Below are 23920 nucleotides of genomic sequence, written 5' to 3'. Positions count from 1 at the left end.
GCGCCCAGGAGATGTTTGTGAGCTTACAGAAAACTCGAGTTGGGGTCAGTCCACTTTGAGAAGACAACTCTCATTCCTTCCTCAGGCCTTACCGTTCTACCCCATTTCCCAAGAGTGGACGGGAACCTTATTATTTCCACTTGGGTCCTCACAAGAAGCGGAGGAGGGATCCTTGGGGATCTTTTCTTTTTCATTTTCTGTCTGGCCTTGCACTGAGGAATGTTTTAGAGAAACTTGCACTAGTTTTAAAGAGAGTTACATGAATAAATAAAAATGTTCATACCCATTTATTCTAGCAAATTCAGAAAAGTAGCCAAATTAAATATTCCCTTCTTACCTTCTGTATTCCAGGAACACCAACTAGATGTAGCCCCAACTCCATGATGATTCTAATTTTTTTTGGGGGGGGGGTACAGAATGCTGACCATTTTTCAGGAATTGGGGTTCCCCAGGCTGGGTCTGTAAAGATCTGGGTTCAGAGCTGGGGTTGTAGCTCAGTGGTAGGGCACTTACCTAGCATGTGTGAGGCCCTGGGTTCGATCCTCAGCACCATATAAAGATAAATAAATAAAATAAAGGTATTGTGTCCAACTACAGCTACAAAAAATATTTTTTAAAAAGATCTGGGTTTAAATTCTGATTCTGCTAATCCTTTGGCACATTATTTAAGCTTTTTCATTCAATCCTCCCTCATTTATAAAATATTGATGATAAAGACACGGTAACATCATTGTGTTTTGGTGAGGATTTAAGGAGATCATACATGTAAAGCACTTTCACACAACTGCCTTTTCTTGTTAATAGTAATATGAATAGTGGTAACATTACGCCTCTTCATCATTGGAGTGACACAACACAGGCTCAGGGCAGGGGTGAGTGTACTCTCCGCCAGCCTCACACCCTCACATTCTTTCATGTAGACGGTATTAGTCAGGATGAGCTGAATTCAGCTACTATAACAAACAACCCTCAAATCTCAGTACCTTAACATGGCAATAGTTTATTCCTGGATCATGCAGCGTTCCCTGTGGACTCAAGGGACTGTCCAGGCAGCTGTCCACTCTGCTAGCTCTATAGAGCTCAGCTCCACTTCAGCCCGTTTTATAAGCAAGGCTTCAGCCTGAGTCTTGTCCTGCTGATACAAATAAATGACATGGAATAAAATTTTTGAAAGCCAGTGCTCTAGACCATCAAATGCAAAAGAAAGAACAGCCCAGCATTGACTTTCTTTTTCTGTACCAGGGATTGAACCCAGGGGCACTTAACCACTGAGTCACATGCCCAGCCCTTTTTATTTTTTATTGTGATACAGGGTCTCATTAAGTTGCTTTGGGCCTCAGCTAAGATGCTGAGGCTGGCTTTGAACTTGCGATCCTCCTGCCTTGGCCTCCTGAACACTGGGATTACGGGCATGTGCCATTGCACCCAGCTCAGCCTTGACTTTCTAAAGACTGCTCTTTCCTTGGTGTGGCTTTGATCCTATATAGACTGTATTTTCTTTCTTATGTTTCCATGGAGCTTATAATTGTCCTGTTTCCCATGCCCGCAGGGGAGTAGCCCTGCAGAGCTCTGCTCCTCAAAGCCCAGGCCCCTGGGGCTTAGCAGTGCCGGTTTCCTTGCAGGCACTTTAGACCCAGAGCCAGGAGGCTGTGGCTGCCCTCTTGGCTTCAAGGTCCCCCTTGGACCTTGGAAGGAAAATGGTTTCTCTGGAACCTTAACAGGCGGCCATCAAGGCCAGGGAACTCAAATCTCCACTTTGCCAATAAGAAGTGGCCTTTCGCTGTCCCCTTCATTAGACCAGACGTCCCAGCCTCGGCTCCCTGCTGCAGCTTACAGTGTCTCCATACAGTTGGGAGCTTCATACCTCAAGTCAAAGGCATCGCCTGTCTTTGGGGCCACAGGTTTAAATCTGAAAAATTGAAGGGACAAAGTTGACTGCTCAGTGCTACCCACACCTGCAATCCTGACAACCAAGGCTGCTGACCGCACAAAAATAGCTGAAGGGACAAGGGCAGATCTGTCACCTGTGTGTGAAGGGTGCTTTTTCCTGTGAAATCTCAATACCTCCCCTAGGGCATCGCAGGGTGGGTCTCTGAGCCGCTCTCCTCTGGTATTTACTCTTTGGGATTTTACTCTTGAGAAATCACTCTGGCAACAGAACTGTTTTGCCTCCACGAAGAGGATGTCAAAGTCTCAGAATCCAGGACGCTTTAAGGCAGGATTCCAACCTCATTATTGCCAGGAATAAAGCTCATCCAAGGTGAAGTGTCCTCTCTCAGAACTCGAGCCCAGCTCAGAATGCCTTTTCTTTCCCCTTTGTTTTTGAAGCTAAGCAATTACTTTTTTCCAACGAAAAAAAAAATTGCGCTAATGCACAAAACTCTCTTTTTTCCCTTTCATTTATTTGAAATTGAACTTAACAAAGTCAGTTGCGAGCAGGCACTATATATGAGTAATGCTTTTTGTCCATAAAAGAGCATTGACTCAAATGGGTCGGGAGTGCTGATTCTCTCTCTGCTTTGTGTGAGCGTCCATAATGACAAAGTACTCATGTCAGAGTGTATAATGAAACTATAAATTGTTTTCATGAATGCTCTGAATTTGGTCTTTTACGGGGCAAATTCAAAAGGTATTTCGTACCACATTTCACATGTGTGAATAACACCAGATGGTGCAATATATCCAATAAAAGTAGAGTCCTCGGTGGGCTCACGCCGGCCGCCACAGAGGGTGATAGGTGTGGGTGGTTCATGGTGCAGGGGATTGGGATGAAGAAATCCCCTAACCAGGAGGCAGGAGTTCCGGCCAAGTGCACAAGTGTTGGCAGAGAATTCAGCGTGGCCAAAATACTTAGCTCCCAAAACTAGTTTCTACATTTGAATCATAGAAAAACTTGTACGTATCAAGGTTGAATTCATGAACAAATTTACAATGGAGGACATGTCTGCTGGGCTTTGTGGGAAGGAGCAATCAATCTATGCAGTGATTTATGGTCCAACTAAATGATTTTTAATAATATATTCAATTTTAATTGTAGAAACCATTTGGGTTTATTCTTTTTTTTTTCTTTTTGGTTTTATTTTTTAAATACATGATGGCAGAATATATCACAATTCTTATTACACAGATAGAACAATCTTTCATACCTCTGTTTGCATATAAAGAATGTTCACACCAATTCATGTCTTCATACATGTACTTTGGATAGTGATGTCCATCACGTTCCACCATCCTTGCTAATTTGGGTTTATTCTTGAAATTTTAGAAAACGCAGAGAAGAAGAAAGGGAAATTTAAAAACTCGGGCAAGTAATTTACCACAGAGATCATTTTTAGCAACATTTTTATAGTACTTTAATTAAGTGTCTTTATATCACGGTCTTAGCTGGATGTCTGCATCTTTCTGAAGCAGAATTGGGGCCCAGCTAGACTTGCCTCTGTGTGTGACTTAAAAGGATATTCCGCTTTAAACTCATTTGACAATCAAATCATTTTAATCTGTCCCAGTTTGTTGAAGTTCATGAACATTCGAGGTTTTGGTTCTGCCTCTCGGGGATCGCACATCGGGCACTGTAGCCATCCGTAGGCACAGTGTCACCTAAGGACAAAGGTGCCCGGCTCGGTGCTCCCTGAAAACGCAGTCGGCATCTTAGGCCCAGTGCCTGTTGGACCCGGGGCCCCGAGCCGCGGCTGACTGCTCTTGGCGCCTTGCTTTGCAGTACCTGGTGTGCAAGAGAAAGCTGGAGAGCAAGAAGGAGGCGCTGCTGATCCTGTCCAAGGAGCTGGACACCTGCCAGCAGGAGAGGGACCAGTTCAAGCTCATGGCCAATCAGCTTCGAGAGCGCCACCAGTCCCTCAAAAAGAAGTACCGGGAGCTGATCGTAAGCATGATGCCAACCGCGCCTGCCCCGCGCCCTCCGCGGAGACAGGAAGCGGGTTGCGTGGCCTCTGTCTTAAAAAATGGTTGCGTTCAGCTGGATGTGGCGGTGCATCCAGTGATCCCAGCGGTTCAGGAGGCTGAGGAAGGAGGCTCACAAGTTCAAAGGCAGCCTCAGTGAAAGCCAGGCGCTCAGCGACTCAGGGAGACCCCGTCTCTAAATCAAATACAAAACAGGGCTGGGGTGTGGCTCAGCGGCCGAGTGCCCCTGAGTGCAATCCTGGTACCCAAAACACAAAACAAACAAAACATGATTGCATTCAAACAGTTCCAAAGTGGAAACGCTGGTTGAAAGTTGCCACCCGTTTCTGCCCCAATGCAGTCACCTTTGGTGACAGGCATGTGCTTCTAGGCTGCCTGCTCTGGAGTCTCTGAACACACCCATGTGTACATACGTGCATGTGTGTGTGACTGCTTCCTTATTAATTCATTGATATGGACTTTTTAAGAGAGGATCTGCCTTGTAAGTCTGCTTTGATAAAGAGGCCATTGGCTACGTGTGACTCTTTAAATTTAATGCTGAATTAATTTGAATTAAACAAAGTAAGAGACTCGCTTCCTCAGTCTTACCTGTCACGTTCCATGGGCTCAGACTCTGCAGGTGGCTGGTGGCTGCTGTAAGGCAGGGTGTGGACAGGGGACACTCCCATGGTGGTCACCACACTGGGCCATCCGCAGAGGACATTTCCTCTCTGCTGTCCTGCCAGGCAGCATCTGGCCAGTGTTAGTCTGAAACATGCCCTTGTTGCTCGGCACTTTATTTTGGTCAACTTTCTAGGTCATAGGTACAGATTTAACTCATTCGTTTAAACATTTGCATAGTAAGGATCTATCCAGATTTTTATAAGTTTTCCCTTATCTGGGGGCTTAAGATTTGTCCCTAGTTATCATAAGGCAAGAATTTCAAGGGTGCCTTTTATCCCGAAGCAGAGAATACTAACTGCATGGTGATGTTTTGCATTCTTGATTTTTATTTTTTTCCTCACTGATGCAGTCTCTTTTGGAAGTGCAGACACTACTATGAACTTTTCACCATGGTTGGGGTCACTGAACTGCTCTAAGGGAAAAATAGAGAAGTTCCTCAGGTTTAAATAATGTTGACTTGTCCACGGAGCACATCCTTTGAGTATGTGTTTAGTGAGCACTTACTTATTTCCCTGAATATTTATATTCCCCGAGGACCCTAAAGGGAGAGGAATCCAGTCCTTAAAAGTCATAAAGTCTATCAGGACTGAAAGTTCTGATAGTGCTTTTTTATATGGAGCAAATCCTATCCCCCCCCCCAACATTCTGCTCATAGAGAACACTCAAGTGGTGGCTTTATGCGGGGAGGCTGTCACTGTCCCTTTGGTACTAACTACTCAAAAGAGAAATGCAAATGAAACTAAATGTTATTTCAGTTTAGCCTCTGCTCAGAAATAATTTTGATAGAGCCTGGTTTTTAACTTTTTGTTCAGACATGTATGTAGGTTTGGTTCTAATTGGAACAAACTGATTTTCCAAAATAATTCTGGCTCAGTTTACAGTTAATTTTTTTAAAAAAGCGTATTCAGGCTGGGGTTGTGGCTCTGTGGTCTAGAGTGCTCACCTAGCATGCATGAGGTACAGGGTTTGATCCTCAGCACCACATAAATGTAAAATAAAGATACTGTGTCCACTTAAAACTAAAAAATTTTTTTTTTTTTAAAAAAAAAGCTTACTTGAGTTTGCTTCAACAAATAATTGATTGCGGGGTGGTAGAGGTGGGGAAGATCTGAATTTAGGTTCAGAGTTTGGTCAGTTGCTTGAAGCACAGAAGATCTATGTCCTATTTGCTTCTTTGTAGGATGGAGATCCGTCACTTCCCCCTGAAAAGAGGAAACAGGTAAGACTTCTTCCTAATCCTGGTAACTCTTGGCTTATTAACATTATTGTCGTCTTATGCAATTGAGAGGATCATCAAAGCCTCCCTAAATGTGGGTTATCCTTAAATATGATATTTGGCCAAATATGTCCAAAGACAGCTGGTTAAACTTTCCTTCACTCCGGCATTGTTCTGTGCTGGACGTGCCCCCCTTATAGGTTAGTGTGCCCCGGGGATCCCAGATGGTGGGATGTCCATGGTGGTATGTCCCATGTCATGGAAAGCCTCTGCACTTGAGAAGGTCTTCAAACTGGAGCTATCAACAAGGACACAGGAACTGTCTGTCCATTCTTGGCTGGAATGGTCGCCAAAATCCTGTGTTCACTGAAGAGTGTCAATGACCGTGGTATATATGACACCTGTTCATTGAAGATTTACCAGGTGCCGCACGAAAATCCATGCTGGTGGACATTATGCCCAATACACCCCCCCACACACACACACACGCATACACACTTTCACACACAAGTGCACCCACACCCACACCATGACTTTTATTCTGAAACAGCAACCCAGTCCTGTGGTCACCCTCCGTCATTCAATGCTGCGTCCTTCCTTCCTCCTTCCTGGTTGATGGGATTAGTTTGTAATGTTCCACATTTGAGCCAAAGTCTAATTTTCCTGTGGAGCTATTTGACGTTTTTTTCCCCTAAGTAAAGTCCCATGGAAACTCATCATTGCTGTTTAAACCTGAAGTCTGTACTCCTGAGCCGCTGGTGTAGTTGGTGGCTGTGAGGAGTCATCTTCGCTGTGACTTTAGTTGGCTGGTGTTCACGAGGGAGTCTGACGGTCTTAGGGGAATTCACGTTCTGTGACTTTGTAGTAAAACATTTACACTGAGGAGGAGCTGATGGATTCCAGCAAGTCTGCAAATCTGCCTTCCTGCCGTTCCAAAAATACAAGCGCAAGGTCCCAAATGTTGCCATTGTCATTTTTAGTGTAGCATCTGGTTTCTGTCCCTTCAGGGTTTGGCATGGTGGCAGGAGCTGGGGCTCCCTCTTCCTGGTTGGAGCCTTCGAGTGGCGAGGTGAGCTAGGGTGTTTGGAGATGCAAGTGACAGAAATGCTAAACTGCATAACCCCAAAGAAACCGATGGCCTTGCATAAACAGAAGCTCCCACATGGTGCAGGCTCCAGGGGCGCAGGATCTGGAGTCTCATGAACTTGCCAAGTCCCTGTTTTCTCTGTGGTGCCACATTTAGCAATAAAAATACAGGGCTTCCAGGGAGAGTTGGATTTCAGAGAGCCAGGGAAAACCTTTTCAGTATAAAATTGTGTTCCATGCAATGTTGGGGACATACTTACACTAAAATATATTTTACATCCATCTGGAATTCAAATTCAGCTGGGCATTCTGTATTTTATGACACAGCTCTATCATTGGCAATGGTCACGTCAGCGTCCTCTTGTTCTCAGAATCTGCTGCCTTCTTGGCTCGTTCCCCTGAGCAGAACAGAAACCCCCGCCCTCGCCTCCAGCCTGCTTGGGCCAGGGTAGAAATGCGCCCAGCGACCATCAATGACCTTCAGCAGGGAGCACTCACCTGGCTCAGACTGGGGTGGAAGGGCTGTCCGGGGGTCAGCAGGGACTTCCTTCAAACTGTGTGGCCTAGGGAGGCTCCTCTGGGTGTCCATGTCTCAGCTTTCTCATTCATAAAATGGGGACAAATATGGTGCCCACCGCATGGAAGGCTGTAAGGGACAGATGGGATGATGCGGGCCTAGCTCTCGGCACAGTGCCTGACCCCAGGTGAGCAGCGGCACCTGCTAAGTACCCTTTTCCTCTCATCAACCCTTTTTGTTTTTTTAAATTCTGATTTGTTAGATATGAGAGCAGAATGCATTAGAGTTCATATTACTCATATAGAGCACAATTTTTCATATCTCTGGTTGTACACAAAGTAGATTCACACCAATTCATGTCTTCATACATGGACTTAGGGTAGTGATGTCCAGCTCATTCCAACATCTTTCCTACCCCCAAGCTCCCTCCATTTCCCTCCCACCCTTCTGCCCTATCTAGAGTTCATCTTTCCTCCAATGCCCCCCCCTCCCAAACCCACTATGAATCAGAGAAAACATTTGGCACTTGGTTTTTTGGGATTGGCTAACTTCACTTAGCATTATATTCTCCAACTCCATCCATTTACCTGCAAATGCCATGATTTTATTCTATTTTAATGCTGAGTAATATTCCATTGTGTATATATACCACATTTTTTTATCCATTCATCTATTGAAGGGATCTAGGTTGGTTCCACAATTTAGTTAGTGTGAATTGGGCTGCTATAAACATTGATGTGGCTGTGTCCCTGTAGTATGCTGTTTTTAATTCCTTTGGGTATAGACTGAGGAGAGGGATAGCTGGGTCAAAAGGTGGTTCCAATCCCAGGTTTCCAAGGAATCTCCATACTGCCTTCTATATTGGCTGCACCAATTTGCAGTCCCGCCAGCAATGTATGAGTGTACCTTTTCCCCCACATCCTCGCCAACGCTTATTGTTTGTATTCTTGATAGCTGCCATTCTGACTGGAGTGGGATGAAATCTATGATAGTTTTGATTTGCATTTCTCTGATTGCTAGAGATGTCGAACATTTTTTCACACATAGAAGAAAAAGTAGGCCCAAATCTCCATCATGTCAGATCAGGCCCCAACTTCCTTACTAAGACTCCTGTAGCACAAGATTTAAAATCAAGAATCAATAAATGGGATAGGTTCAAACTAAAAAGCTTCTTCTCAGCAAAAGCAACAATCAGTGAGGTGAACAGAGAGCCTACTAGTTGGGAACAAATTCTTAGCACTTGCACATCAGATAGAGCACTCATCTCTAGGGTGTATAAAGAACTCAAAGACCTCAACACCAATAAAACAAATAACCAATCCATAAATGGACCAAGGAACGGAACAGACACTTCCCAGAAGGTGACATGCAAGCCATCAGCCCTCTGTAAGCGATTGCATATTAGCATGTCGGTCTGTCCATCATGGCTCTTGGTCAGACAGACTGACCTTGCAGGGACCCTCTTGGTTGCACTTGTAGCTCAAAGTAACTTGGGCCAAAGGGCAGGTTCTTCAGAAGGGCTGGTTGAGCAGCCTTCGTGGGGGGCAGACATGTACTGGCCTCAGGAGCAGGGATGGCCGGGCTCGGGTCTCTGCTCTCATCTCTCCGTTTCCATCCATCACCCTGTATTTATTTATTTATTTCATTTTGGGGTATAGGGGATCGAGCCCAGGGGTACTTGACCACAGAGCCACATCTCCGGCCCTTTTTACTTTTTATTTTGAGACAGGGTCTTGCTAAGTTGCTGAGGCTAGCCTCTAACCTTCAATCCTCCTGCCTCAGCCTCCCGAATCATTGGGATTACAGGCACACACCAGCGTGCCCTGCCCATCATTTCTTTGATTGGCCCCACTCTCTCCTCAGAATGGGAAACGTGGCTGCCAACCACCCTGGAGCTGTAGACCCCACACCTTTTTTCCACTAAAATCAGCCTGCCCCTGGGTCTCAGGAGAGATCCCACAGGCCATGCTCAGGCCAGAGTCTGATTTCAGGGCCAGACAAAGCACAGGTGTCCTGATGATCTGCTCTCTGACCGCAGCCCGTGTTACCTTTTACTCTTGCTGTGTTGCCGACACCAAGGCTGATCTCATTTAGTTCCACCCAGCCGTGTGGGGTAGGTCCTGTTATTATTAGTGTGGACCCAGGGGAAGTTGGTCATCCACCTGTCACTCACGCCTCCTGTCCCGGCAGCAGATTTTATTAGGATCCCCATTATTCCCCGAGGTGTGCTGATTCGGGTGATCGATAGCACAGTCCAACTAACTCCGGGAAGGACGCTGTAAACAGACAGGAAACAAAATCATTAAAATGTATTAGATGTTGAACGGAAATCAGTGCAAAGGAGGGAAGAACTGTAGCCAAAGGTAGAGGGGGAATTCTGACTAAGGAACAGGGACAGTGCTTAACATGTAGTAGGGACATCGTCTTAATATTAGGATTAAGAATCACCCCCTTTTAAGATACTCCTTTTCTTTTTTTTTTATTTGTAAAAATTACTTTTAGTTACAGATGGGCACAATACCTTTATTTAGTATTTTTTTGTGGGGTCTAACCCAGCTCTCTACCACTGAGCCACAACCCCAGCCCAAGGCATTTCTTCAATTTTATTTTCTGTTAACTTATTTCGGCACGGCTGGTCTTTGGTGAGTGGTGTCCTCTTTATTAGCTTAGTTTGGGGAAGAAAGTGTAGCATTAGACTTTTAGGTGCTGGGTGCAGCGAACTTTCTGTTGAGCCAGAAGCAGGCAGCTGTGGGGTGCGTGTGCAGGCGGGAAGGAGAGGCAGTTATTTCCTAAGCTGTGTCATCAGCTGGAAGTAGGTGGACGCACACAGCTGGCCTGGCTGCTGTCCTTACGTACTTAGAATACACATGTATCCCAAAGGCAGAACAGCGCATGACATGTTTACCAGCCCAACCCCCCTCCCCAGCTGCAAAGCAGATGCCCCTTGGATAAGTGGGAAGCTCTAGAACAGAACCAGCTGCCAGGCTAACAGATGTGACCTGGAGGTGACAGGATGCCCGTGCTGGGAAGGAGGAGATGCCCACCGAGCACCCTCAGCTGCCTTGAAACTGGTGGTGTTGCTTGACTCGGGAGGAGGCTGTGACCTCTCCCCACTGGTTCCTCCCGGTTCTTTTCTTGACTTGGAGGGTGAAATGGCTCAGATCACTCCTTGGTGCCCCTCTGTCTTTCTGTTCATCTCTGTCTGGGTGGCTCTTGACTCTCATGAAACAGCGAGGCCTTTGAAGCTGTTGAAAGCCCTGGTGTTTGCTCTAGACGAGGCGCGACTCCGTGGCCAGGAGAGGTCCCTGAGGGCCATCCAGGGGTCCCGGCAGCCTGTGGACTGCGTTTAGAGTCCTGACTGTAGCGAGGTTTCCCTCACATACAGATGGGGAGCAGTACCACATTCTTAGTCTTTGTAGTGATCTTCAGAGACCATGTATATGTGCATGCCCGGGTGTCTGTAATCTCCCAACTCTCTTCTGAAGCCACGTGACAGTATGTCTCTCATGAAGTCTCAGGACAGCGCATGGTGGCAGTAAATGACAAGGACTTTGATTCTAGCATGCAGTTGCCTGGATTCAAATTTAACCCTCCCACTTGCTGGCTGTGTGATCTTGGGCAATCAGTGGAACCTCTCTGGACTTCAAAATGGACATGATAATGAAACATATCCATAAAGCTCTTAGGAACTGGTAATATTTATAATGCTTATTGCCTGGTGGTTAGTGGGTGCTTGGTGAATATTGGATGTGCAAGATCTTTTCCTGTGCCTTACCCAAGCACACAGAGTAGGCTAGCAGGACACAGTAGGCTAGCAGCAGGACTAGAACTCAAGCCCACCCACATGCAGTCTGGCATCCAGGTCAGGTTTGGGGTTCTTTGATGCATAGAACAATGGAATGGGGAGGAAGCATAGTCAACCATCAATCCAGCCATTCCGGAAGCCTCCAAATTAAATGCCCTGTCCACTTAGGAACACTGGAGACCCACAGACCAGCTGGGGATCCCACGCTGGGCCCATCTTCCTTCCTGCGGCCACCAGGATCTGGCCGTGATTTTCTTTTCCTGCTTTTTAAAATCTCCTCCTTAGGGGACAGACTAGAACTTTAATGTTTGTAGTTCTAGAAATGCAGTTGCCGGGCTTTCTTTGGGAGCTTGGAATCCTTTTTTAAAACAACTCAATTTCCAACGGCAAATCATCCGGTAAAGAAGCTGTGAAGGAATCGTGACAACAGCGATGGCACTAATAGCCTCTCAGGGGACATTGAAATGAAAACGTCTCCTCGTCACTCCAGGCAGAAGCGCGCTTGGCGCGCCCCTGTGTGCTGCCGCCAGAGATCACCCCAGGATCTCAAACGACCCTTCAAATATTTTTCTTTTGCTAAATAAGCAGCTCCACAAGGGGGGGTTTAAATTGTCTTGGGCTAATCTTCTCAGGAGTTGGGGTCCTTTCTGGTCACAGCGCCACATTTTCCCTCTGCAAACTCCTCCTTGAAGGAACAAACGCACCTTGAAGGTCTTTGTCTTGTCCCCACTTGATTTTGAGCGGCTGTACCAGGGGAGGCGTCGCTTCCCATCCAGGAGGGCGTCTTGCTTCCTTGCCACGGCAAAGCGATGGCTTATTTATACGGTGACAAGCACACGTTGACAACCCTGGAGAAAGCAGAATACACAGTGGCCCTCTGTGGGATGCGAGGGAGCCTTTTATTTGGGTAGAAAGGTCTTCTTGGTCAAGCGTATTTCCGTCCCCCGTGACTGCGAATCAGAGTGACTTTGTATATGTGTCCTGGTTTGATGCTCAGAACCTAAACTACCTTCAGAGACCTCTAGTGCTTTGAGATGGATCTTTCCGCAACACTTTGAACGACACAACTTAACCGTTACACCAGGGAAACGAGGAGGAAATCTGAGGTCCCAGATCATATCGACGCCAACTTCAGTCTGAGCACCAGCACACCTTTCCATAAGCCATGTGGATCCTTGCGATGATTTTGTAAGGGAAGCAGGAGCACCCCCCCACACACCCCCAATTTAATATGAGGAAATTTGAGCTCACAAAGTCTAGAGAACTTGGGAGCTATCATGGGAGGTAAGTTGCAGAAGCCAGATCATAATGACCAGAATTAAGCTAACATTTATCTAAATAGCACCCCCCCACACCCCACCGATGCATTCATTCATTAGCAATGCATTCATTAGCAAATGTGTGTTCTGAGAGAGAGGGGTGGGCTGCTGATGGTTCCTGGCACCGCCAACAGATATGCACAACACAAGCTCGCTGTGTGGTTTTTGGTAAATAAGAAAGCTGTCCCTGCAGCAGAGGTCCTCGTTTGGGCAGTTGCTGTGAAATGGGGGGCCCTTGCTCAGAGAAGCAAGCTCTGCCCAATTGCTGTTCACATGGGACTCACCGTCAGACGGAAGCAGTGGAGGAGACATTGCAATTAAATTTGCTATCAATCACACCTTTCAAGAAGATTCCATGTATCATCAAACATTTTTTTAATGCATTCTTGCTTAATCTGGTGCTTTGCCCTATTGAAGGTGTGGATTTAAGAGGCCAGGGTGTCAACCTTTTTAATACCAAGTAGTTGAGCAGCATTTGCTAAATCTGTGGTCTCTCTCTCTCTCTTTTTTCCTGATTCTTCCTGAGGAAGTGCCTAGATCAAGGGGTTTGCTTGTCTTGTCTTTTTTCTCTCTGTCTCATTTTTTAGTTCCCTTTCTGATTTGTAAGTCTGCAGATTGAGAGGCATGTTACAGGAATTTGTGGTCTGTCTCGTTTTATGTTGTGATGTGGGATAATTTTTTCCATGGTTGGGTTACTCGAAATGTGTCTATCTAATAAATATCCAAAGATTCAGGATGACGGGGGGATTGTTCCTTTCTTCTCCCAGCCTTGGTCTGAACTGTGTAAGGACTCAGGTGAGAACCTGTGTCCCTTCTGCCAGACTCCTGTTCCCAGTGTCTGGAAGAGTGCAAGGTCAGAAGCCTGGTCTCCACCTGTTCTGTTTTTCTCTGCTGGGGAGGCTGAACTTCTCCCCACCCCGCCCTCTTAGGTTTGATGATGGCAGCCTGCAAATTTAAATAACAAAAGACAGAGCCCAGGAGGGAAAAAAGCACACAGTTTTATTAATATTTTATGTCCAATGGGAGTTTGCTGAAAAGAAGTAAAACTCAAAGAAGTGCTAGGCGTGGAGCTAATATTACCGTCCTGAAAAAAAGACAGGTAAGTTGGGCTTTGGGGACTAATTGTGGGAAAGTGACTAGAAACATATTGGGAAAAAAATTGTGAGAACTAAGGGTTATGTTAGTAATGTTTATGAAAGCTCCCCTTGTGCCCACTCTGACCCTCTGTCTCTGGGGAGCAGTCTTTCTAGGCACTGGACAGAGGGACATCTTCACAATCGGAAGTTTATGCTCCAGTTTTAGGCAGAAAAGAGGGTGTGTAGAGCTCTTCCTGGATCTGTCAGTCAGCAGCCACCTTCAGCTCACAATAACACAGTGGCCGTGTTCTGGTTTGGATGTGAGGTGTCCTCCCAAAGCTCCTGTGTTCTTGCAGGAATGTTCAGAGGTGAAATGATCCGATCGTGAGACCCGTAACCTAATTAATCCATCCCAGTTTGAATGGACAGACTGGTGGCCCCTGTAGGCCAGTGGGGCCTGGCTGGAGAAAGTGGGTCACGAGGGCCTGTCCTGGAAGAGCTCATCTCCCCTGGGCCCCCGTCTGCCTCCTGGCCACCAGGAGCTCAGCACTTTCCTCCCCCAGCCCTTGCCGTGATGTTCTGCCCCCCTGGGGCCCCAAGCAATGGTGATGGCCAGACGTGCACCAAACCCCTGAAGTCATGAGCCAAAGTAGACTTTTCCTCCTTTCAGCCGGCCTTGCCTGGTACTTTGGTTACAGCGATGGAAAGCTAGATGGTAATAGTGTATAATTTGGGGGGGGCTTATTCTGATGTCCCTCTTGTCCATCTTTTCATTTTTAACAGCAGGCACAGAAATTAAATTTAGTAGGTCCTTTTCTCCCCATGTGAAAGATTTAGGGCTGTCTCTTACAGCTAGTATCCTGAAATCTCCTTTTATGAGCCACTGTCTGTTCCCTAACCATTGAGATAGGAATCCTTAATAGCCATGGTCAATGCCAAATATGATGATAATTATATTTAAAAGTTGCCCATCATTTCTTATAAGTGTAAAAATCACGTGACATCTCATCAATGTCTATAGCAACTCAATTCACAATAGCCAAGGTATGGAACCCACCAAGGTGCCCTTCAACAGATGAATGGATAAAGAAAATGTGGTATACATACACACAATGGAATGTTACTCGGTCATAGAAAAGAATGAAATTATGGCATTTGCCTGTAAATGGATGGAACTGGAGACTATCATGCTAAGTGAATAAGCCAATCCTCAAAGAAACCAAAGGCCAAATGTTCTCTCAGATATGTGGATACTGTCTTACAATAATGGGACGGGAAGGGAAGAATAGAGGTTCACTGGATTAGACCCAGGCGAATGAAGGGAAGGGGAGTTGGGAATGGGAAAGACAGTAGAATGAATCACACATAAATTTCCTATGTTCATATACGAATGCAAGACTAGGCTAACTCCACATCCTGTACAACTACAAAAATGGGAAGTTATACTCCATGCATATACGATATGTCAGAATACACCTCCTACAAAACATTTTATAGAATAGAAAAAAAATCATATGGCATCTATGGTACAAACTGTTCTAACATATTTTGTGCCACTTGTAGGGGAACTGGAGGGGTGGTAGAGCAAGAGCTGGGGTTTACCCTGCAGCGGCAATTCCAGAGAAGAATTCCAGTGAGACTCTCTGCACAGACGTTGCCTAGAGGTTGGGGGCGGGAGCCAGCTGCTCCCTCGTCCCTGGGCTCTGTTTCCCTCCACCTGTCAGGATGTGTGGTTGTCACCCCTGTGCAGAGAGCATTTCCAGGCACCCCGCTTCCCCTGGTAGGAACTGGTTTTGGTGAGCGGCTGTGGCACACCTCCCTGTGGGAGGGGTCCAGCTGCTCCCTGTCGGAGGCAGGTGTTCAGAGAGCACAGCCCGAGGCCCCACTCTGTGTCCACCAAACCCCCTCTCCCTTCCCCAGCACAATTGTAATCGACAAACCCCTCGCTAGAAAGAGTGACTGGCATGTTTGGATTCTCTAGTCGACTCCACTATATTTGCATGCCTCTATTATCAGGGCGAAAATATCAACCTCTAATGTTGGCCCTGGCTGGATCTGAATGTTTAAGAGGCCTCTTTGTGGATCATGGCATGTTTTGCTATCGATGCCGACCTCTGCCCAGAGATGGGGAGGAAATAATCCCTGGTGCTGCTGCCTTCCCTGGGAAACCCTTCCTAGATCCCCGCCACTCCCCCCGACATCTCCCCTGCACGGTGCTGCTGTTCTAAACTGATGGTCACCGAGTCCTTCTCAATAACACGGAGACAAAAACGCTCTGCATAGCTGATAAATTATAAGCAGGCGCCGTGCATTGGTTTGATGGATGGCTGGAGTGAGAGTGTGTGAGTCACGGGTGTTATTTTTGGTCAGAAGAATTGTGTGAACTTTCCTCCTCCATTCTGAGTGCTTTGAAATGTATGGCTTTTCTTTCTTTCTTTATTCTTTTCTTCTTTTGTTCTTTAAGGTGTATGTCAAGGAATTAGGTACCATATCAGAATAGTCATTTTCTAGTTTTCAGAGTTATTGTTTTGGAGTTGAGGAGGTGGAAGGGTTGAATAGAAAAGAATTGTGTGTTGACAGGTAATCCAGTCTGCTAAATGTAAAAGAAAATTACAGTCACCTGCTTTAAGGTAGTGGCTCCTCCCCCAGCCCATTATATCCCAGGGTCAAGTTTAAAATGGGGGTGGCGGTAGGGGGAAGATTGAGATGAACTGACTTGGAGGCATAGGGATTTATCTTTTTCATACCTTTATTTTATTTATTTATTTTTATGTGGTGCTGAGGATCGAATCCAGTGTCTCACCTTTACCTGTGGTAGGTAAGTGCTCTACCACTGGCTACCCACCCCCTGGGATTTTAATTGAACATTATTTAGTGGATAATATAGAAATGCCTGACTTTAACCAGGTGAGATGATGTGTGCCTGTAATCCTGGTGGCTCGGGAGGCTGAGGCAGGAGGATTGCAAGTTCAAAGCCAGCCTCTAAAACGTAGTGAGGCCCTGAGCAATTCAGTGAGACCCTGTCTCTAAATAAAATATAAAAAAGGGCTGGGGATGTGGCTCCGTGGTTAAGCACCTCGGGTTCAATCCCCAGTACCAAAAAAGAGAAAGAAATGCCTGACTTGACTTTGGTAGAGTTCTTTTCGGCCAGGCTGCAGAGTACATAACGTTCGATCATCACTGTGGGGTTTCCAACTTGCTGTTTCCTGAAGCAGCCAGGCCTCTGCCCCAGGTTTCTCTGGAATCTTCCACTGCTGCTTATGCAGGCACCTGTTCTGATTTAGTATCTAGATACCTGGGAGCATCCTTCAACTCAATGCTTTTCAAAGTGAGGCCCACGGACCAAGGCAGACTGCAACCTAATTGTTTCTGGTTTTTGATAAGATGGTGCAGAAACTGAGAGTCGGTGTTCAGAGGCTTTTCTAGCAATCTGACAGCATGCTTTTATGTCTTTTGAATCCGACAATAAACACTTGAAGTTTTATCTTGATGTCTTCTTAAATTCATTTTCCTAGTAATTCGCGTTTATTGCATTTTACAAAAGTCTCCATCAGTGATGGATTAGAGGAAGGGATGGGGTCTTTTACCACTGATGGGCTGAGCTCTTCGGGGTCAGCTACTGCAGTTAGAGTTGTGAGTGCAGGGTCTTCTCCTGTGCCTGAGGGGCACAGGCTGTTACTGATTCAAAAAGGGTTAGGGTTAGGGAAGCTCTTGACTTCTTTATTGTATATTTTTTGTCTTTTATTAGTGTTTTTTTTTTTTTCTTTTCTCCGGATCCTTCCCACTGTTAAGGAGAAGCCTCCTGGGGGGTGAATTTTGCAGTCTCCTCCAGGTGACGATGCTGAGGTCTTCCTGACTGCAGGTGGCAGCTGGCCCTGGACAGAGCCAGCTCAGGGTGGCTCCTCCCCGGGACAGTCTCTCCTGTCTGGTGACCTGTCCTAGTGGTGAGGGAGTGTGTTTGCTCATGCAGGAGAGGACAGTGAGCTCACGTCTGGGGACGTTCTGGAGTGCTGTGGGGGAGAGGCTGAGGCCACTTGCTGGTGAGACTTTGAGCTCAGGGAAGAGAGCCGTGAGTGGGAGGAAAGTGACCCGGAGGCCAGTCAGGATCCTTGGACTCCGCTGTGGCCTGGGACGGTTCCTTCAAATGGAAGCTTGAGGTGCAATGGGGAGGGGGAGATGAAAGCCAGGCGGCCCTTCCCCTGCCTGGAATGTTCTCCCGGGTGCCCAGGCTTGTGCTCTCTCTGCCGAGTCTCGGTTTCAGTGTGACCCCCTCTCTACTCTCTCCCTTCTCTCCGCCGGCTTTTTCTTTGGGGCACTTAATATGCAACATGCTGTCTTTATTTATCCTAATTTAATGTCATTAATTAGGTGCATGTTGACAAGGGCAAGGGGTTTCGTCTGCATTGCTCAGTGCTCTCTCTCCAGATCTAATACAGTGCCTGGCGCACAAGAGATGCTCAGTGAACCCTTGTTGTGTAAATAAGTGAATGGCTAATGAGCAGGGGAGGGCAGGCCACAGGCAGCCAGTGTGTCCAAGGAGGCACCAGCTGCTTCCCCACAGCTGTCTACCAGGTACTTGTTGGAGCTCCTGAAGGGCCTCAGTCAAGGGGGTGATCAGGCTTTAACCAGCACCTACTGTATGCCAAGCACTGAAGTGACAGATGGTCACATGTGTGTTCTTCGCTGTTTTACAGGTGAGGACACTCAAGGGTTAGGAACTTGGGCCGGGTGACCCAGCCCAGTTAGAGTCTATCTGGTTCCACCCAGAGAAGTTTCCACACGCCGCCCGTCATGGTGGCTCTTGGTCCTCTGCTTTCCTACTATGAAATGGGAATTAATTGTCCTCCTGTTTAATCAACTTTTTTTTTAGAAAGAGAGAGAGAGAGAATTTTTTAATATTTATTTTTCAGTTTTCAGTAGACACAACATCTTTATTTTATTTTATGTGGTGCTGAGGATCGAACCCAGCGCCCCGCGCATGCCAGGCGAGCGCGTTACCACTTGAGCCACATCCCCAGCCCCTCACCAACTTTTTGTCTCATAAGAGTGATCTGGGAAAATTAGAACCCAAATAGTGTAAGATACGCATTTTGTAAAAATGGGGATGCAAAATTAGCCTGTGTTGCTAAGTAATGCTCCAGCTAACGAGAGGCCCCCGAGCCGAATCCCACCTGTGGGGACGAGTGTGCTTTCCATCCAAGACTCGGGCCGGGCCCTGGCTTCGGCTGTTGGCCCTCGGTGTCCTTGTTTGCCATCCCTTCCTGGGCTGAGGACATAGCAGCCTCCAGACTCGGCTTCCTGACCCTCCGTCCACCAATACCGACAGGGCATCTACTGGGCGCCGGGGAGAGGTCAGCAGAGAACAAAGTTCCTTGCCCTCGTGGAACTTCTGTTTAGCAGGGAGCGGGGCAGGGCATAGACAGTAGGCAATAAACCCAGAAGTAAATCACACGGCGTGTTAGGAGATGGCAGGCCTCTGGGAGAAAGGACGGCCCAGGGGAAGGTCGCGGTACTCAACTGAGTGGCCCAGGTGGCCCCTGTTGGGCGGTGACCTCTGAGCAGCATCCTGAAGGTGGCAGGGAATGAGCAGGTGGGCTGTGAGGGCGGTCCCAGTTCTGGGAGAGGACAGAGGATGTCACTGTGCTGAGATGGGGTCAGGCCTGACTCCAAGGGAGGAGAGCGTGGGGGAGGCAGGGGACCCCGAGGGCAGAGGCAGCAGGACCTCTCTCCCAAGGCTGTGGAGGGAGCCAGATGAGGCCAGGCCTGTGCTCTTTCCCCTTCTTCTCTCTTACTGCCTCCATAACCCTGCACTCCCCGAAGACCTGACATCGACGTCATTGGAGATGCAGCCACCTCCTCTGGCTTGGTCTCCCCGCGTCCCTGGATTTGGTTTCCTCAGCTGCAACGTGAAGGGAATCTATTCAGCGCTCTCTGCAGTCCCCCACCCAGGCCTGAGGCAGGCTGGCTCCTGCCCCTTCCTTCTTCACCCCGAGTCTTTAGGACACCTGCTCATACGCAGGTCCTATAGGGAGCCACACGTGGAGCCCAGGAGGGGAACACTCGGCTTTTTGCTGGTGGTGGCCTTGCTAAAGCTGAGAAGGAACGTGATCGGCAAGGCGAGAGGTGGGGCAGGCCGCCCTTGCAAAAAGAACAGTGTTCTGTACAACAGAAAGCCACGAGAGCAAGCCCCGAGCCACAGTGGCCGTTGAAAGCTGCCGTGGATGGAAGCAGGTAGCTAGTGGGTGGCCAGGAGCTCCAGGGAACCTGGAAGAGGCCATGGCAGGCAGTCTGGGAGGGGGTGGAAGTGCATGGAGGGGGCAGCTGGCTGGCAGGGCCTCCCATGTGGCCACAGAGTCCAGCTCAATGGAGGTGTGGCGTCATGGACATGGGCATGGAAGCAAGGGTCCTGGCTATGGCTTCCCTGGAGCTAGAACAAGGGGACAGGGAGGGGAATCAGCCCAGGACTGAAGAGTCACCTCGGGGTCCTGATTTTAGAAGCTGTCACCCGTCATGACCTCTTGGGCTGCCTCCTAAAATCGAGATCCACATTCTGCGTACTTTTAGCAAAGCAAAGCTCATTAACCAAGACACATTTAAAAGGGGGGAAAACTTACCTGAATCAGAAAATAAACTTCCCTTCTGTTGTTTGGCCCAAAGTATAGAATTGGATTCTGTCCACTTTCAAGCTGGGTATTTTCATGATGGGCTCTTAGAAAATTCTTGAAACAGTCATACACAACTGACTGGTGGACGCTGTCCAGAGGACCTCCCCAGTAGGAGGCTCACGGCAGCCTCACCTGCAGTGGTGTGATTTGCACAGCTGCTCTGTTCATGGGTGTGTGCTCTAAGGGGCTTTGTGGGGTTCTGCCCGGCTCAGACACCAGCATTAGTAGACCCCACCAAGCCCTGCATTTATCCACTGCTCTGTTTCTGATCGTGTTTCCTGATGCGTTGATATTTCCAGGCTAATCTTGCACAACTACTGAGAGATTCTCAGGAGCGAAACAAACATCTGGGAGAAGAAATTAAAGAACTTCAGCAGAGGCTTGGAGAGGTCCAGGGTGACAATAAGGTACCGTGACTCTTTACAGGCAAAGAGCTCTACTGTGTGATTGCACTCTAGAGGTTATGTATATATAGCATGTCGGAAAAATGTAATGCACCATGGCTGGAAATTTTGTGATAGATTTTGACATTTGCAAAGAAAATTCAGTTTAGCATTTCTAATCTTTATTGCATTGCTGTGTGTGTGTGTGTGTGTTTGTGTTTGTGGGCACATCTGCTGACACATGTGTTTCTGGGTTGCTCTAAAACATTGTTACAACCGGGTGCAGGGGTTTCATTATGCTCAGCTTGGTGGTGGAGAACATTGCGGTTGAGGGCAAAATAAAACCCAAACGCTATACTTTCCCCTTCTGTACAAATAATGGATTTGTGGCTCAGATGATTTGGAATTATTCACATTCAGTTTTGAATTTTAAGTAGTCATCCTACTAATTATGTTCACATAACCAATTTATTTTATTGCTAAATTTGGCAATTTGTATGGAACATTGCTCAAAATCCACTGCCTGGTATTAATCAGACTCCCCTGTTGGCAACGTTAATTATAAAATATGAACTCATAAACTCCAAGCTCGATGTGCGTACTCTCTCTTTCTCCCGCTGAAGCCGTGAACAAAAGTACAATCGGGAAAGGAAAGAAAAACTACCCAAGTTTAATTTTGTCCTCCAAAATAATTTCCTGTTTTGCCAAGATAGATTTATTTTCAACTTCTTGCCAGAGGCAGATTTTGGAATGGAGATGGCACTGGATTCTGACTCAAAACCAAAACAAAACAAAAAACAACCCCCCCCCCCACACACACACAGCACATATTGTGTGTGTGTGTTGAGAGCAGCTTTCCTGGGGAAGTGTTTTCTGGATGTCACCAAATTCGTTGACAAATGATGGTAACTGCTTTTGCTGGGAGTTGTTGGTTGTTGGAAGGCGCCATTTTTGCAACATGGTCACTTAAAAAAAGAAATGACACTGTTGTCTGGGACAGTTGTCTGGGAGAGACCTGCTGCATCAGAGGCCGGATCTGAAGACGTACGTTCAGCTGGGATGGTGTGCACTCTGGAGATGGTTTGTCCCCAAGGGTCACATTTTTGGAAGTTTGGTCTCCAGGGCAACAGTATCAAAAGGTGCTGGGACCTTTAACAGGTGGGGCTAATAGAAGGTGTTCACTTCATGACCACCCTCAGGAAGGGACTGACGCTGGTCTCCTGGAGTGCGTCAGTTCCCAGAACAGCCACTTGTTATAAAAGAGCAAACTTGACTCCTTTCTGGATAGGCTTCCTCTTGGCTGCCTGAGCTCTTGGGCACAGACCACCCATCCCTGTCACACCATCCTGCCATGTTCTGGCCCTTGACAGAACCAATCAGTCCTGCAGAACCTCTTTGTAATGCACCCAGCCTCAGCTATTTTGTTACAGTAACAGCAAATGGGCTTAGAACCTTTGTTACATAGCCTTTTCTCTACTCTGTCTGCCTTCATTTTTTAATTTTTTTAAAATTAAGGTTTTAGAAAACCTTTTGGATTTCACATAAATTTGAGAAATTAGGCTGTACTATTCTTGGCCATGAAATAGGGGGTAGAGAGAACACCCAGGAAAGGTTCTGATTAATACTGGACAAGCTAATCAGGCCTCGTGTGTAGTTTTAGTCATGGTCACAGGATTCGAGCTCTGTCACCTAGGTGTTTGGTCACTAATTAGAGACCAGACCTTCTTGGTCCCTTCCTCTGTGATAACAGCAGGGCGAGGTTTTACAGAGAACGAAGTGAAATGCGTGCAGCTTTCTCTAAGCTCGTGCAAATGCTGGCGGCGTTTCGGGGACGTCCTAAGGCGTGATCTGGAGGTCCGTGGCTCTTCCTGGTTGGCGGGTTCTTGTCCTGTTCCCTCCACTGGGGGTGGTGACCCCTGCTCCAGCTTTCCTAGACGCCTTCCTGCCTTTTGGTCACTTAATCTTTTTGCCTTTTAAGCGAGTGAAAGTTTAGGCATCGACATCAGCAGCTGGTGTTCAAGGAAAGAAGGGGGGGCATGCGTGTGTGTGTGTGTGCGTGTGTGTGTGTGTGTGTGCGTGTGCATGCTCGTGTGTGCACATTAAGCTTCTGCGCCTCTGAATGTCGCGATTTGCTTGGGACCTGGGTCTTCGTTTCAGAGGCCGGACACGTTCATCAACTGTCTTCTCCCCCGAGGCTCAGAGTCGAGTGACTCATATCCAGGGCGATGTGACAGTGTCCAGCGGAGCTCAGCCAGAGGAGCTCAGCCCGGCCCCCAGCCCCCACAAAAGAGAGAGAAAGAGAGAGAGAGAGAGGGAGAGAGAAGCCTTCGTCTGCGTCCTCCTTGGCCTCTAACATTCCAGGGCTGGTCTGTTTTCAGGCCCTGTGCGTCATGGACAGCCTCCCCCAGGCCACCCCAGTCCTCAGCATGAGGCCAGGTGACTCATTTGACAGTGACAGCAGGTCACAGCCCCTGGGACTGCAGGGCAGAGAACGGCCGACCCTCGGAGGTTTGGTTCGGGAGGTTTTTTCTGGTTCGTTATGTCACTGGCTGCTGCAACCTTGCCATCATCTCCCAGGTCTGGGCCACCTCCCGGCCTAGTGTGCCGGCCTCCACAGTCCGTCCTGGTGTGCCAGCCTCCTCAGTCCGTCCTGGGGTGCCGGCCTCCACAGTCTCACCAGACTGCTCCAGCCGCATCCTCACCAGGCTCGCCTCATACCTAAGCTAGTCGCAGCCGTGTTTTGCTCGGCCACCGTCTGCCGCAGGACCTTTGAGCCTGCTGTCTGCTCTGCCTAGACGGCTTTTCCCCTTGCCTTCCTCTGCAGGCTCCTGCTCCTCGCTCAGGCCACAGGTCAAGTGGAGCCTTTGCCAGCTCTTAGGTGCCAGTCCTGTGCTTGCCCACGTGTCCTGCCCTGCCTGCCCTTGCACTGCACCCGTGTGGCACCCTAGCCCCAGGGGTCAGCTCTTTTCAGGCTGAGGGCCACCTTAGGTACTGCAGTGTCCCTGGGAAGGGGCGTCCTCGTTCTCAACATGAGACATGATCTTTATTGAAGGAACGGAAGTAAGTGAGCAAGTCGGGGAATGAGGAGAGGCTCAACAAAGGGTTCAAGGAAAGAAAGAGAAAGAGACACAGACGCTGCAGAGGCTGCTGCCACCTGGTCAGCGCGGCCACTCACGCGGGCGAGGCCTCCTGGGCAACCTGGGGAAGCAGAGAACCAGCCCAAGGCGCGCGGCCTGGGGAGCCCCTGCAGACAGCGGGCGGCCTGCTCCCCG

The 23920-nt window shown here is 47.9% G+C and overlaps 1 protein-coding gene across 2 annotated transcripts in view; it reads left to right on the top strand.

Moving 5' to 3' along the window:
* Ccdc149 (coiled-coil domain containing 149) overlaps positions 1-23920 on the top strand; it is a 93439-nt gene that overhangs the window by 27733 nt on the left and 41786 nt on the right. For both annotated transcript variants that reach the window (XM_027945455.2, XM_071614194.1), the window contains exons 2-4: positions 3719-3880; positions 5762-5800; positions 20565-20672. In XM_027945455.2, coding sequence (XP_027801256.2) covers positions 3719-3880; positions 5762-5800; positions 20565-20672 — 309 coding nt within the window. The remainder of the gene's footprint in view (positions 1-3718; positions 3881-5761; positions 5801-20564; positions 20673-23920) is intronic.

This window comes from Marmota flaviventris, chromosome 7, assembly GCF_047511675.1.
Source record: "Marmota flaviventris isolate mMarFla1 chromosome 7, mMarFla1.hap1, whole genome shotgun sequence".
NCBI lineage: Eukaryota > Metazoa > Chordata > Mammalia > Rodentia > Sciuridae > Marmota > Marmota flaviventris.
This window is presented reverse-complemented; position numbering and strand designations above follow the sequence as displayed.